Raw genomic sequence first — 16010 nt, 5'->3', positions numbered from 1 at the left:
TAGTGTCTTCCCTGAGCCAGAGACAAGCAGGGGCTGAGAGGTCAAGTGGCCCTCTGACAGGCACATAGCAGAGCTGCTCTGACACGCAGAGCTAGGCCTCCTCAGACCACGGCATGACAGCAGACAGAAATCTCTTAAAGACTGCTAGGAATACAGGTGCAGGAGGTCTGGGTGGGGGCTGCTGCTCCTTGCAGGGACCCTTCACGGCAGGCTGCTGTGACGGTGATGATGTGATGGTGAGTGACATAGGTTCTCTCTCTCTCTCTCTCTCTCTCTCTCTCTCTCTCTCTCTCTCTCTCTCTCTCTCTCTCTCTCCATTCTTTAACTACCAGCCTCTGGGAAGCAGAACACACTAGGCTCTGGTCTATAGAGCTTCCGTTCTTACTGAGAAAACATCTTTCCTTTTATGACACCACCATCCTCTCCACCGTCCTCTCCACCATCATCTCCATCTCTACGGTCACCATCAGCACCACAACCACTTCCATCGCCACTGTCAGCATGGCCGCCATCACATCTTCTTTCTCTTCCTTTCTACCATGCTCTGTTTATCTCTGATAAAGGTGACAGGATCCAGGAGGCCATGTTCTTTCTGGGATACCCCTTGGGGATTCAAAACCCAGACCCAAAATGTCGCTATCGAGAGAATTAATAAAATCAAAGAGTTGCAAACGGGGTGGTCGGAGATATCAGAACAGAAGCCAGATCATTCCCATCTCTGTTTTATCTGAACTGACCTTTGGCACATACACTGGGGGCCCTGCTAGGCAACAGAGGGAGTTTCAGTGAGACCTGGGAAAGAAAATTCCTTGGCACTTAGGTAAAATGGCTAGTGCAACTTTCCTGCAAGCTACTGCTATTGCGCAGAACTGGGAAGGTCGTGGATGGGAAGCACCCTGGGATGAAGGATGTTCAAGAAAGCATTGTAGGCCAGAAGAGTCAAACAAAGGCACAGGTGAGAAAGCGTTCATCTGGAGCTGAGAACACACGGGAGGTGCAGCCACATGAGCCCTAGCGGCAGATAAACCACATTCTTGCCCTCATCTCCGTACCCAACATGGCAGAAGCATATTTTCCTGAGAGCATGACTTCCCGTTCCCAGACCCCAGATTGCCTCCCTACTGCTCAGGGTAAGCTTCCAAATCCGCAGAGGGTAAACAAGGCAGGACCTCTGCAAGCTCCCTTTCGCCTTAACTCACACACCGTTGGCTGGGCCTCAGCCACACACTCACATCCGGCTGCAAGGGAGTCTGGGGGACATGGATGACTGATTCCAGCAAGCCAATGAAGCATCTGTCAGAGTTAGCTAGCCATCCCCACTAGAGCGGGTTCCTAAGAGGTAACTCTCCACTGTGATGTGTCAGAGATAGAAATTAAAAGATAGACTAAAGGAGCCCTACTGACTTTTACTTAGATGTAACTATTTACATTTGCTTATCTTTCTCTAATATACACACATATAATACATGTATATGTATATATTATATACACGTATGTATATGCATACATGTGTGGATCTCTGAGCCATTTTAAAGTACATTCAAACCACTGAGTCCCTTCTCCCTAAATATTTTTTGTGTGCATTTTCCTGCACAGCAGGTGCCCTGGCTCCCTGTGTCTCCCTTTCTTTATCCATCACGTGGCAAAACTCAGTAACACCTTCAGACCTGTCTGATGACTGCTCCGGGTGAGAGCCACCCTGGGGTAGTTAGTAGTGGGCCTTGTGCCTCGTGACACCATGATGTCCCTTTCAGGTATCTGTGATGGAGAGGCAGCCAATGACCTCACTCTGAAGGATGGCTCTGTGCTGGGCGAGGCAGAGGACCCCGCTCCCTTTCTGGACAGCTGGCAGGTGCCCAGCTCCCTGACCTCAGAGGGTCAGACCCGCTTCCGCCCAGACAGCTGTGCCACAGCTGACTGCTCGCCCTGCCTTCGCATGGTGTCCAACCGCACCTTCAGCGCCTGCCACAGCTTCGTAGGTGTCCATGGAGTGCAGAGTGGGGAGACGTCCCGGGCTGAGGAGGGCACCTGGAGACCCAGCACGGTCTTCCGGGCAGGATTAGACTGAGCTGGGCCCTGGGATTCGGGGCACCAGGATGGGGCAGCACTAACAGATGCACCCGTCCAGGTCTCCCCGGAGTCATTCTGTGAGCTGTGGATCCGGGACACCAAGTACGTGCAGCAGCCCTGTGTGGCACTCACTGTGTATGTGGCTATGTGTCACAAATTCCACGTGTGCATCGAGTGGCGGGGCTCCGACTACTGCCGTGAGTAGGGGCCAGGGCCGTTTCTCCTGCAGTTCTCTTGAACTCATGCCATTAGTGTGTGACAGGGCTCCCAGAGCCACCTCGAGCCAATGGTTCTCCAAGCTTCATCTCTTCACTCGTTGATTATATCAATGTGCTTGTAAATATTCTGTGTTTACATTTTATGCTAATGAGCAAAATCATTTGCTATATTTATAATTAATGAACAATAAGTAATCATTTTGTTTTAATCAATTGGTTTTAATTGAATCATTTCTTTACACAATGGGCAGAGTAACGATTGCTTTCTCCTAAAGTGCCTTGAGTCAATAGGAGATCATGGCTGCCCATCTCTCCAGCCTGACACATGATTCCCGGCTGGGAGTTCTCTTTGCTTGACCTTTCTCGTCTTTGGATCTCTCCTTCCTTCCTTGAAGACAGAAATGGGACCTGACTTTTCCTTACCTGTATCCTGTTAGAGTTGGGTCATGCAGGGGTAAAACATTTTTATTCTCTACCATGGACCCATGGGGACAGCTCCTGAGATGGATTTGTCATCTATCTATGGCAAATAAGAAGGAAAAGACTCAAAGTGTACAGAGTAGGATTTTTAAACTGTGGATTCTGGCACAGAGAATATGGAGCCAATTTGAGGAGGGCAACACCAGCACTTTTAAAAAATGTATCATGAATATAGGATTGCTTTCTTTTTTCAACTTAGCAGTCATTTCAACTCAGCTATTCACACAGGAAACTTGGATACATTTTGGGCCTCCTCAGAGGTTTACTTGGTATGGGATGGAGTCCTGGTAATGGGATTTCTAAAATGCCCAAAGAACTTCTCATCATCCTTATGTGTGTGCTGGGCTGAAACCCCAGATCCACTGTCTCCACCAAGACCACTGGAAAACACTGATCTAGAGCAAAGTTTTTCAAAGGGCCAGATAGCCAATACTGTGTCCTTGTGAGCCATATGTTCTCAGTTTCAAGGCCTTTGCTCTACCCTTGCAGTGCAGAGACAGCCAAAGACGGTATGCAAATGAACGGGGTACCCTGACTGACTTCTGCAACTCTAGTACTTGGAAGGCCGAGCCAGGGAGATGAATTTTGTCTCAAGTAATGAGACCTTGACTCAACAATACAACCCTCTCTCCCCCACAGCAATACAAATAATATTTACACGAAAGAACTGGCACATCTGTGTTCTAATAAAACTTTATTTGAAAAGCAGACAGTGAACAGCATTTGGGCTAGGGAGCAATCCATTCAGGACTTCTGACCCAGAGGAAGGAGATCCAGGGCTTATAAGCCCCAGACTTAGTGACCAGCTGGGCAGGGTGGACACTCTGCTCCTCCTCACCCCTCCCTACACTTGCTGCCCATAGCAGGATCCCTGCCCCGGGGAACTGGACTAGGCCTTATGTCCATTATATCCCTACAGCCTTCCTGTGCTCCAGTGACTCTACCTACCAGGCCTGTGTGTCAGCTTGTGAACCCCCTGAAACGTGCCAGGATGGGATACTGGGTCCCCTGGACCCAGAGCAGTGCCAAGTGCTTGGTGAGGGCTGTGTGTGCTCGGAGGGCACCGTTCTGCACCGGCGACACTCAGCACTCTGCATCCCTGAGGACAAATGTGGTAGGTCCCTGTCCTCCCCAGGTGGCTCCCCCAAGCCCAGTCTCCCACTAGTGCCTCGTTTGCTTCCCGAAGACCCTGGGAGAGGCCACTTTGCACTTCCAGGTCTTGGCCCTGGGGTGGTTCATGTTTGGATGAGAGGGATTGGAGCCTGAGACTGTCTGGTCCTTAGTCCCTGTGTTCCGATACGTCTCCCACTGCAGCCTGCACTGACAGCACAGGGGTGCCACGTGCTCTGGGGGAGACCTGGAACAGCTCCCTCAGTGGCTGCTGCCAGCAGCAATGCCAGGCCCCAGATACCATCATACCTGTGGACCTGGACTGCCCTGGTCCCCGACCTGAGAGTTGTCCCCGCTTTGGAGAAGTGATCCTGTTACAGCCCACAGAGGACCCCTGCTGCCTGGGGAGTATCTGCGGTGAGTCCCACTCTTGGCTTCCCTGGCCTTCAGCTGTGAGCCAGCAACTGACTCCAGTTGCGTCTATTGTGTGGCCATGACAACTGGGATAAGGCCTGGAAATTGGAGCATCTTTTGGAGTGTTCACCAAGGGGAAATAGAGAGCCAGGCTTTGGGGGGAGCAGGAGCAGAGGCTTGAGTTGGAATGCAATGGGCAGAGGCCTGGAGATAGCACCGTAGTCTGCTCTTGCTCCTGTAGATTCTGTAAATCACTATCACTGGACCATGCCTGGATCTCCTATAACTACCCGGCTGCAGGGGGATCTTAAACACTGGCATGCAGTCCATCTAGATCATCTCAGTCTCTGCCGTGTGGAGTCCTCAGAGGCAGCCATTTGAGAGTAGGGGCAGGGCAGGGCAGGGCAGGGCAGGGCAGGGAGTGGAGGTGAGCTGTGAGGACACTGGGCCCCAGGTGATAGGGTGTGTGGCCTGCTCCCTAGTGTGTAACCAGACGCTGTGCGAGGGCCTCGCTCCCACCTGCCGCCCAGGCCACAGTCTCATCACCCACTTCCAGGAGGATTCCTGCTGTCCCAGCTACAGCTGCGGTAAGAGGTTGGGATGGGGGAGGGGGCTGGGCCTGTGATGCTGAGACTGATGTCTGTGTTCTGAGTCCTGGATAAAATTGGACAGGGACAGAGAGGAGCCCAGATATAGCCAGGCAGGGCCTGCGTTCAGAGCTCACATTTCGTTTTTTTTTCCCCTCAGAGTGTGACCCTGGTCTGTGTGAGAAAGAACAGGTCCCCACCTGTCGCGAGGACCAGATCTTGATCGAGGGCCGCCTAGGAGACACCTGCTGCACCTCCTACTTCTGTGGTAGGTGGCTGTGGGCTGTGCATCAGCCCCTTCCTCATGCCTGCTTCTGTGGGTGACTGAGAGGGAAGCTACCTGAGGAGCAGTGCAGACATGTGTGTGTGTGATATATATATATTACATATATATATATGTGTGTGTGTGTGTGTGTGTATAATATATATATGTGTGTGTAATATATCATATATGTGTGTGTTTGTGTAATATATATGTGTGTGTGGTATATATGTGTGTGTAATATATATGTGTGTAATATATATATGTGTGTGATATATCTATATGTATATGTGTATAATATATATGTGTGTGTGTGATATATGTGTATGTGTGATATATATGTGTGTGTGATATATGTGTGTGTAATATATATGTGTGTAATATATATATGTGTGTGATATATCTATATGTATATGTGTATAATATATATGTGTGTGTGTGTGATATATATGTGTATGTTTATAATATATATGTGTGTAATATATATATGTATGTGTACAATATATGTGTGTATAATATATATGTGTGATATATGTGTGTATAATATATATGCATGTGTGATATATATGTGTATGTGTGATATATATGTGTGTGTGATATATATGTGTGTGTAATATATATGTGTGTGATATATATGTGTGTGTGATATATATGTGTGTGTAACATATATATGCATGTGTAACATATATATATATATATAGAGAGAGAGACAGAGACAGGGACAGACAGAGGAGGCAGTTTTATTGGGACAGTTTGTGCAGAGACAGGTTGCAGAGAGAGAGAACAAGCTAGACATGGGTGAAGACAGAGAGAGCCAGAAGCTTAGCCAAAGTTAGCCTGAGGCTGAGAGAGAGAAGCCAGCAGCCTGAACCAGTCAGCTTGGAGGTGAGCATGAGCCGGAACAGCTGAGCTGAGCCACCAGGTAGAACCTAGAAAGAAGAAGAAAGGGGGAGCTTATTCAGCGGCAAGTCTCAGAGACCGAGGACTTTCCAGGCCTAGGCCTAGGTTAGCAGATGGAGGCAGAAAGCCTCCAAGATGACAATTACATCAGGTGAATAAAAGATACATCTACACTATATAGCAACCCTGGGTTGCTGAACACAAGAAACAGGTGTGCTTTCGGGGTCATCCTGTGGGAAGACACAGGATGAACATGTAGGTTCTGATGCCAAGATACCAGAGACCCCAAAAAGCTGCTTTGGGATGGTTAGAGGCCCCACCCTCCCTCTGAAGGGAACTCATATGACAGTGGTGACCCTTCTTTCCCCACAGGCTGTGGTGAGTGTCCAGACCCCATGCCTGAGTGTCAGGAAGGAGAGGCACTCACGGTGCACAGGAACACCACGGAGCTCTGCTGCCCTCTCTATCAGTGCGGTGAGTCCCAGCTGGGGCTCAGTGAGGGCCATATGCGAAGAGGTCGTAGCCTGAAGAGACACTCTTGCCATGGGGGTGTCTGGGTACAATGTATGGGTAGAAGCAAGAGCTGGGAAGGAGTGATGCGGCCACCTGAGCAGTTGTAAAAGCCTAAGGTGTCCGAGACTAATCTGTCGCCTGTCTTCCTCCTGCCGCATGCGCCCCAGTGTGTGAGAGCTTCCGCTGCCCGCAGGTTCAGTGTGGCATGGGCACTTCCCTGGTGGAGGTGTGGAGCCCAGACCGCTGCTGCCCCTACAAGTCCTGTGGTAAGTTTCAGTCGGGTATGGTGGGAGCCCTCACCACCATCGACTTTGCTGAGATCGGCCTCCCTCGGCCGTCTGCAGGCTTCCCTCCTCCTGCTCCACTCTGAGCATGAACCAGCCTGACTGCCTCCTCCCTAGCATCAACAATGGTCTCTCATTCAAATGTCCTTCTTGCCGTCTCCTGCTAGTCCAGATAGTCTGAGTCCTCAGGTCTTCCTGGAAGGCCAACAGGAACCTTATGACAATACTGAGCAGTGGTGAGCTTGACACAAAACTCTGAAAGTGACTTTAAAAGAACTGGGAGACCATTCTGCTTCCGGCTTTCGGATGCCTCTTCCAGTCCTCTGTAGACACACGTTACATGAGGACAGGGTCATACTCAACTTCATCCCTTGAGTTGTCTTTGGGGCACAGCACAAGCCAGCCACCGAGGGGAGCATTTAGATCCCTTTGTTGTATGAGCCAGTGGCCCAAAAAAGACTTTCCCAGCTGCTCTGGCCTGTGGCCCTCGGTCCTCAAAGTTAAAACTGCTGTGCCCCCTGCTTTAGTCTCCGGTGGCCCCAGACCACTCTGCGCAGCTGGAGCTGCCCACCGGCTGTGCTGCAGGGCTCAGCTGCTGGAATGCACCTGTGGGAAATGCAAGTGGGAAGAAGTTGCATCGTTGCAGTGGACTTTCCTGGAAAGGCCCTACTTCCAGGGGAAGACCAGGGGAAATCTATGAGTGGTCTGTCGGCCTGCTTTACCTCCCTCAATACCCAGTTAGGAGTGTGACACTCGGGACTGTCCCCCCATCTAAGCAGGAGTGCTCCATCCCTTGTGTGTTGGGGTGATCGGAGGGTGACAATTTCTCTGCCCATCTCCCCGGTTGAGCTAGGCTGAGAGTTGTACCCTTTGGAGGGGCACGGCTGTCTGCAGTGAAGTGTCTGAACATCCCTGTGAGGTAGCTTCCGGCTTCTTCTGTTTTTCAGAGTGTGACTGTGACACTATTCCTGTGCCCAGATGCCATCTGGTATGGAGATCCTGCCCTCTCTACCCACACTATTATTCTATTCCTCTTTTCCATCCTCCTCTTCTCCCCAACCCCTGGAGTTTTCCTTTAACCTAGTGCAGAGAGCCCTGGATTTCAAATCAACACGTGTATCCTAAACCCTGCCCCTCACTCTGGGTAGCCTGTCCTCTCTTTGGAGAGTCAGCTTAACTGTGCTGAGGAATAAGTACGTAGATCCTGAGGGTGACGGTGATCATGGTGGGGCTGCTAGGGAGGATGGTCATGACAGTGAAGATGATGACAGCTGTGATGACGGCCGTGATGATGGTGGTGATGATGGTGATGATGATGGTGGTGATGATGATGATGGTGGTGGAGTTGGTGGGATGGATGTCGGTCAGGATGCTGAAGATGATGATGGTGGTTATGGCGATGATGTGAATGGTGATGGTGGTGATGGCGGTGATTGTGGAGTTGGTGATAGCCCAGTGGCAGCTGCCGACACCTCACCATTGGCCTGAACTTTTCCAGGTCTTTTTAATGAATTATCTTATTAATTGCTATGACAAGTCCAAGAGATTGATTCTGTGATGATCTCACTTATGTAAACAAGGGAGCTAAGATTATAGTCGCAAACTTGGTAAATTGCTGAGTCAGGATTAGACTCTTGTGAACCCTTAACCTCCAGGGTGCGTAGCCATTAGAGATGCGTGTGAAGTTATCCTGGGCTGTTTCTGGATTCTGTACCCTGTGCCTTGCCCCAGCACACGTTGTCTCTCTCATGCTCCCTTCCCCATCCCCCTCTCTTCCCTGAAACTGGTAAAGAAACTGGGGTGTGGGTAAGGCGTGGGTCTCTGCGGTGGTGGCTCATGTCTTCCATGCTGAGGGCAGGAGGCTGGATGGCGGGGATAGTGGCTGGGCTTCTGGGCACCAAGGGACCCCAGGCTGTCATCTTCTTCCTCCCCACTGCACATGGGCCCAGTGGCAGGCTGTTTCTGAGCCTGGGGTCGGGCTGCCCACTGTGGACACTGACTCCTCTGTCACCTGCAGTGGGAAAAGTCGCAGCTGGACGAGGAGTTCATGCACAGCGTGGAGAACGTGTGCGGCTGCGCCAAGTATGAGTGTGGTGAGTGGGAATGGGACAGGCACGGGGAGCCTCAGGTAGGCCAGCCAGGGAGGGCCCGGGTGGGCGGCTGGGCTCTCCAGGACAGGTCCGCCCCTCCCCCACCCAGTGAAAGCTCCCGTGTGCCTGAGCCGTGAACTGGGCGTGATGCAGCCAGGCCAGACTGTGGTAGAGCTCTCGGCGGATGGCGTGTGCCACACGTCCCGGTGCACAGACGTGCTGGACCCTCTCACCAACTTCTACCAGATCAACATCACCTCTGTCCTTTGTGACATGCACTGCGAGGCGGTAGGGACTGCGTGGAGTGTGTGGCGTCATCGGGAGGGCTGGGCTGGCAGAGCCTTAGCAGGTTGCTGCCTGCTCCAGAAATGGAGTCTAGAGAGCAGGCATCAGAGGCCCCCCCAGCTAGGGGAGGCTGGAGTGGGGCAGCAAACGGACTCAGTTAAAGCCAGCGAAGGTAGAAGCCTGGCTCCGACCAAGGTCTATCTAAATAAATACTGCTTGAATGCTGGTGTTAGAATGGTGCCCATTAGCCTGGCGGTAGTGGTGCACGCCTGTAATCCCAGCACTCTGGGAGGCAGAGGCAGGCGTATATCTGAGTTCGGGGCCAGCCTCGTCTACAGAGTGAGTTCCAGGACAGCCAGGGCTACACAGAGAAACCCTGTCTCGAAAAAACCAATCCAAAAAACCAAAAAACCAAACAAACAAAAAGAATGGTGCCCGTCTTTCAAGTGAGAAAAGGGGGACTTGGTGAGGTCAAGTGGTTTATCAAAAGCACAGCAGGGACTGAGATGAAAGCCAAGCTCTGTCCATCCGGAACCTATCCTGCCCTGATGCTGGCAATGCTGTCTCTGCAGTGATGGGGGCTCCGTGGTCCCCAGGGCTGGGTCTAGGAGCTGGTGGTAATGGGGTTTCAGGCAAAGACAAGAAAGCCCTGCCTGTCTGCTCTGAAGCAGAGGCAGGCTGTGGTCTCCTTCCTGAGCACCTGTACATGCTCTCCTTGAGCCCCGGGCTCCATCAGAGACAAGCAGATTTCAGGTACCTAGAGCATGGGTGTGGGCATAAGGCTGATATCACCTTCTCTGCCCTGGCCTTCAGAACCAGGAGTATGACCACCCAAGGGACCTGGCGGCCTGCTGCGGCTCCTGCAGGAACGTGTCCTGCCTCTTCACCTTCCCGAATGGCACCACGTCCCTGTTCTTGGTAAACAGTCTACAAGCCCACCCTGGAGCCGGTCCAGCAAGACCCTAAGGCCCTAACACTAAGACTGAGGTTCTCCCTGGGTCCCTAGCGGCACCTGGTCCTGGGCTCTCCATGTCTTCAGGCCATGCCGCCCATTTGGCCAGAAACCCTCACCGCCCACCCGTGTGTTCTCTAGCCTGGTGCTTCCTGGATTGCAGACTGTGCCCGCCATCACTGTGGCAGCACTCCCCTGGGGGCCGTGCTTGTCCGCTCGCCCATCAGCTGCCCTCCGCTCAATGAAACCGAGTGCGCCAAGGTCTGTCTCTCCTTCCCCTGCAGCTGGCGGCGAGCCAAGGCACCGTTGCTTTACTGGTGGGAGGAAAGTGGGTCAGAATCCTGAATGTTTGTCTCAGTCACACCCCATATCTGCAAACATGATCACAAACCAAGGCATGCAGTCACATGGTCAAGTTCCAGGCCCAGTCTCAAGTCACTGATCATTCCTTCACCATTGGGACATCAGCACATATACTGTACACTGACACACCAACACATACATGTGCTGGACTTATGCATACATGTGTAATTTAGGATGATAGGATGGCATGTGTCTAACTTGGTGTAGAAGGCTCTCAGGGTGGGTATAACTCAAAGAAAAGGATCTCTGGAGGGCTACGGTTTCCATTGAAATGATAAGGTTCCTAAGATTAATAATAGACATTTGAAGATTTCTGCATCTTTAGAGAAAACACACACACACACACAAACACACACACATACACACACATGCACACACACACAAACACACACACATACACACACATGCACACACACATACAAATACACACAGAGGACTGTGGCTCCTTAGGCACTGTGCTTACACGCATGCAGGAAGTCCCTGGGTTCAGGCTTTTCAACAGAGCTCTTGCTTTAGGGCACCATGGGAGAAAGACTAGTTTATACTCCTTATGTATTATTTATTTAGTTGGTTTTTGAGATAGGATTTTACTTTGTATTCCTGGCTAGCCTGGAACTCACTATATAGATCAGGCTGTCCTAGAACTTATAGACATCTTCCTGGGATTATAAACATGCACTGTCATGTCCAGCTCTCTGGGACATTTTTTTTTTGCCTGTGCCTGGGTCCTTGGCTCCTGGCCTGGAGCATGGATTCTCCTCCCACTCCTTTTCGCCCTCTAGGTCGGCGGCTCCGTGGTACCATCCTTGGAAGGGTGCTGCAGGGCATGTGAGTAAGCACGGTGGAGACCCAGAGTTCAGTGTGCAGGAGGGAGGGGGTGCGCGTAGGTGGCCAAGGGGCTGTGTTACCACCTTGGTATCTATGGTGGTAGCCCTCAGGATGAGTAGACAAAGGGATGTCCCAGGAGATGCAGGTCGTGGCACTGGTACAATCAGGTGACTGGAGGCCACGTGTTCATAAACTCTGTCTCAGTACAAGACCTCTTCTTGCTGGAGATAAAAGGCAATAGCCCCTCCATGCAGGAAGTCATCCATTCCTTAGTCACCCTGCCTCTTCTGCCCCAGATGAAGACTCCTCATGTCCCCCTCATTGATTCTGTGTCCCATGAGTCCTGGTCTTGAAGCTGTCTCTTTGAGGAGACTTAGGCTTTCAGACCTCTGGCTGTCAGACAGAAACCTTTGTCTCACACTTTGCTTCTGGAATCCTGAATACCCAGAACTAGCATCTTTTTTTTTTTTTAATTGATGTAAAAAGCAAGAGGAATTTTATTTAATCCAGCATGCTGGGGGTCTCCCTGCACATGGGAAGAGACTGACCCTGCGCAGTGGGCTGCGCGGGCCTTTATACAGCCCTCAGGGCAGCCGCCATTAGGCACAATGTGATTGGTAGAACAGTGTTCCTTTAAACTAATTGGTTGTTAGGGAACGAGATAGGTGGCGGGATAACTCTGGGCCTCCCCTAGCTGCAGGGACTTCCCTGTGGTCTGAGAAATGTAATTTAGCCTCTCCCTTCTGGGAGGGGCAAAAGTAGTACTGCTACTTAGTAGTAGTAGAATAGAAGGGCTATGTGCTGCCCTAGCTGAGTGGTGTTGCTTTTATATAGACCATTTCAGGGTTGTTAAAGAGTCAATGGCCAAGGGGAGAGAAGGGCTAGGCAAGCAGAAAAGAGAGAAAACAGAGTCAGGGCTGGTTCCAGTCTTGGTTTAACTCCTCCCCTTGGTTAACCACCCTCATATCCACCCTGTTAGGACACCTGATTGTTCTGCTATTGTTGACCTTTGGCCCCTACATTTTGAAGCGCTTAGTCACTATTGTTAAGAAACACATAGGTACAGTACAGCTAATGATTTTAAAGCAGAGATACAAAGAACTAGATACAGAAGGCCAGGAGTCTGAGCTATCAGAATACCAGCAATTGCATCAGGATTGAAGCATGCACAAAGAAAAGGGGGAAATGAAAGAATTAGCTTAGGAACTTTGGAAAGGTCACAGAACCAGCATCTTAACTGCATGAACCAGTCAGCCTCGCGACCTCCGCTCACCAGCCTGCCCTTCTACGATACTCAGATCCTGTATCCAAAGGGCCATAGGCTTTTCACTTCTTATGCCCACACAACTTACTCCGGGAGAGCTTGGCTCCAGACCTCGATTGGCTGATCCATGACCTCATGCTCCCTGAACCTTCTGTGTTCCCCGTGTGGCCTGAACCTATGCTCCCTCCTCAGTTTCCTAAGAAGTTTGTTTCCCATGGTCCCTGTTAGACCTACCCCCCCCCATGGGCCAGTGTCCACTGCTGCCCAGATACTTGTCTCAGAAACACATAAAACGGGAAGCAGGCAAACACATGGCTAGTCCCAAGTATCCCTTCTAGGTGTCCCCAAGCTCTGAGGGTGATGGAAAGGGAGACTCCTTGCCTCTGGTGAAGGCCATTTGGCCCACATGCATTCTGGGTATTGAGACACATCTCCTGGGTGTTAATAGCTCTCACTTATCTGGTCCCCACCGGGGTCCAAGGCCACCATTCCTTCCCCTACAATACACTCAGCCTTCTATTCCAGGGCCCACAGGGGTATGGCAGCCCTTGATTTTCCTGACTGTCTGTGCTGAGTCTCACAAGTTAAGAGAGAGGACTCTCTACCCAGTTGGTTTCTCATGGCTTCCGTGGCCTTGCAGGGCAAGCCCATACCTCTAGCAGATATCCGTTGAGTGCCACTGTGTGCCAGTCACTAGCCTGGGAACTGTGGACATGGCATAAGGAAGGCTTTGTGGCTGTTTCTTTATGGGGTAGATGGAAGAACAGGCATAGCAGATTAAAGGCTGGAGGCTGTTGGGGGGGAGCAGGGGGGAAGGGAGCAGGGGAGAGGGCGGGGGGGTCCCCGCATAGGAGAACTCTGGCAGGCAGAGCCCAGGGGGATAGGGGAACATGGCTAGGGGCCTGGGGCCTGGCCATATGTGACTGATAGCCACAGGATTATGGAGTCATCAGTCTGGGAGCATAGCTCACGAATTCTGTCCCTTGCAGAATGTTCTATTGGGTCTCGGGAGTGGCCTTGCTTCAACCAGGTTACAGACTGTCTCACACCATGGTCCCACCAGAGGCTTTGAGTTCTGCAGGGTCCAAGCCATAAAGACTCTGGTGGGGCTCTTCACACCAGAATCCACAACCATACATGCCTCTATACCCAAGCCCTAACACTGTCTGTCATCCCTGGGTACACCTTCACACCTCCTATGAGCTTCTGACATATGAAAAAAAAATTGGATTGAGACTAGAACTCACACCGCAGGGAGGAAGGCCCCCAAGCTTGCACGCTTAGGTCTCCCTAGCACGATGAGAGACGTGCCTCTGGCCAGACAGACTGTGCCTGGGACAGAATAAGCCAAGGGGGTATCAAGGAGGGCTGAGGAAGGGAATTGCATTTTCTAGAAGAGGGGCTCTAGAAAGGTCTCGCCAGGGAACGGGGCTAGGGGGTGGGTGGGTGAGTGAGGGTTGGGGAAGATATCAGAGAAAACTATTCAAGGAAGTGAGGCAAAAGAGAGCCTTGCACGTGGCTGTCCGTCTGAGAGAGATGTGATCTAGGCAGAAAAAAGCTCTACACTGTCAGTTTGCACCCATAGCCCCTGCTTGGGAGTTATGGAATCCCCATAGATCTCGCTGTGTGGAGCATCCTGTTTGGGCTTGAGGTGTCCATTTGTGGAAGACTCCTATGGCTAGAGTCCTCTTGGAGTAGAAACACCAAAGCCCCGAGAGGATGTGAGAGGGTCTCCAACAGGGATGACAGATAAATGTTGGGCCTGGGTATGGAGATAGCCTGCCCTTGTCTCAGTTCTCTCTAGCCACCCCGTGTTTCCTCTGTCTTGCTTGCTCACTTCCTTCTAAGACAATGGGTTAAAGGGCTTTCCCCTCGCTGGAGGGGACATGATTGTATGGACACCAACCTGGAAGAAGAGCATTCTCACATGACATAAACTACCCCAGGCTGGCCCATCTTGATGCCCGTCCGGGACCCAACTCTCGCCCACCTCACCCCTACCAGGTAAGGAGGACGGACGATCTTGCAAGAAGGTGACGATCCGCATGACCATCCGCAAGAATGACTGCAGGAGTAACACCCCTGTGCGTGAAGGGATGGGTGTCTTGGGGTGGTGGGGTGGTGGTGGTGGTGGTGGTTGAGGGACTGGCGAGGCAGATGTTCCCCTCGCTGACGTGCTTGTCCCCAGGTGAACCTGGTGTCTTGTGACGGGAGGTGCCCTTCTGCCAGCATCTACAACCACAACATCAACACCTATGCCCGCTTCTGCAAGTGTTGCCGTGAGCTGGGACTGCAGCGTCGCTCTGTGCAGCTCTTCTGTGCCACGAATGCTACCTGGGTGCCTTATACAGTACAGGAGCCTACAGACTGTGCCTGCCAGTGGTCCTGAGGCCTGGGTGCCAGGGCTGGCTGCTCACTCTCATGTTCTCCTTCCAGCTGGTCTAGGTGACAAAGGGGAGAGGCTAAGGGTGGGAGATCTTGTTTGTAGTGTGTGTGTGTGTGTGTGTGCGCGCGCGTGTGTGAGTTCTTCTACATGCACATAGGAAAGTGCCACTGCTCAGGGCTTTTGGAACCCAACTCTACATGGCTTGAGGTCAGGAGGGAAGCTGCAGGCCCAGGAGCTGAAGGCCTGATCCATCTGTGACCCTGGCCAGGATTTCTTGAGGGAGGGGCTGAGGCTTTCCTGATTTCACTGCAACCAAAGCAGAACCCAAGGTTGGCTTAGGGTTAAGATGTGGTGGCCTGCTTCTTTCTTGGCCCTCTTAACAATGGGAAAACCATAACACAAGGAAAAGGGATTTAACTAACATGTCTGTCTATGTCAAGAGGCCTAGAACTCCTCGAAGCAAAAGAGGATGGGCTTGGGACTCAGAGCTGCCTGTGGAGATCTGTGAGGCCACGCTGTGACGCTCTGGACTCCTTGAGCCCCAGAGGGCGCCCTAACATTCTGGTGTCTAGAAGAGCAGGTGCAGGTCTGTGCCTCTGCGTGTCACATGCTCACCTACCGTTGAGCCAGGTTTGAGATGCGTCAAGGATGAGCTTCCCAACAAGGGCCCAGGTCCCCATCACAGATAGTTCTGGGGTGTAGCTGGCACTTCCAGCCTAAAGTTCTGTCCCTTTCCTCAGAGCGTGTAAAAAGTGTGTCTGTGATAGGTCTCACTGTGCTAGGCGGTGACTCAGTGTTGATGTAGAATGTCTCTAGGTGAACGTGCGGCCGTGTGAGTTTGCAGCCTAGGTGGCCCCGAGGGTCTGTCATAGCCTTGTCTCCAAACCAAGGTGTCTCCCCTAAAGCCAGGGCCAGATCTCCTGTCCACATGGCACCCTGTAGACCCCCTCTTTCCTGCACTGCTTTGTGCTACTGTGTCTCAAACGTCATGACCTGCTGCTGCT

General features: G+C 51.7%; 1 protein-coding gene across 1 annotated transcript in view; it reads left to right on the top strand.

Moving 5' to 3' along the window:
* Positions 1-15044, top strand: part of Otog (otogelin) — a 65823-nt gene extending 50779 nt beyond the window's left edge. Inside the window, exons 38-53 of the mRNA XM_052193023.1 lie at positions 1755-1975; positions 2129-2267; positions 3688-3882; positions 4083-4295; positions 4775-4879; positions 5040-5147; positions 6414-6515; positions 6722-6820; positions 7786-7826; positions 8856-8931; positions 9038-9216; positions 10027-10131; positions 10307-10426; positions 11311-11356; positions 14625-14704; positions 14809-15044. Of these exons, the coding sequence (XP_052048983.1) occupies positions 1755-1975; positions 2129-2267; positions 3688-3882; positions 4083-4295; positions 4775-4879; positions 5040-5147; positions 6414-6515; positions 6722-6820; positions 7786-7826; positions 8856-8931; positions 9038-9216; positions 10027-10131; positions 10307-10426; positions 11311-11356; positions 14625-14704; positions 14809-15009 (2030 nt within the window). The 3' untranslated portion in view covers positions 15010-15044. The remainder of the gene's footprint in view (positions 1-1754; positions 1976-2128; positions 2268-3687; positions 3883-4082; positions 4296-4774; positions 4880-5039; positions 5148-6413; positions 6516-6721; positions 6821-7785; positions 7827-8855; positions 8932-9037; positions 9217-10026; positions 10132-10306; positions 10427-11310; positions 11357-14624; positions 14705-14808) is intronic.
* The last annotated feature ends 966 nt before the right edge of the window (positions 15045-16010 follow it).

The sequence above is a fragment of the Apodemus sylvaticus genome, chromosome 1 (assembly GCF_947179515.1).
Source record: "Apodemus sylvaticus chromosome 1, mApoSyl1.1, whole genome shotgun sequence".
Classification (NCBI taxonomy): domain Eukaryota; kingdom Metazoa; phylum Chordata; class Mammalia; order Rodentia; family Muridae; genus Apodemus; species Apodemus sylvaticus.
Note: the sequence above shows the minus strand (reverse complement) of the source record. Positions and strands in the feature narration are given on the sequence as shown.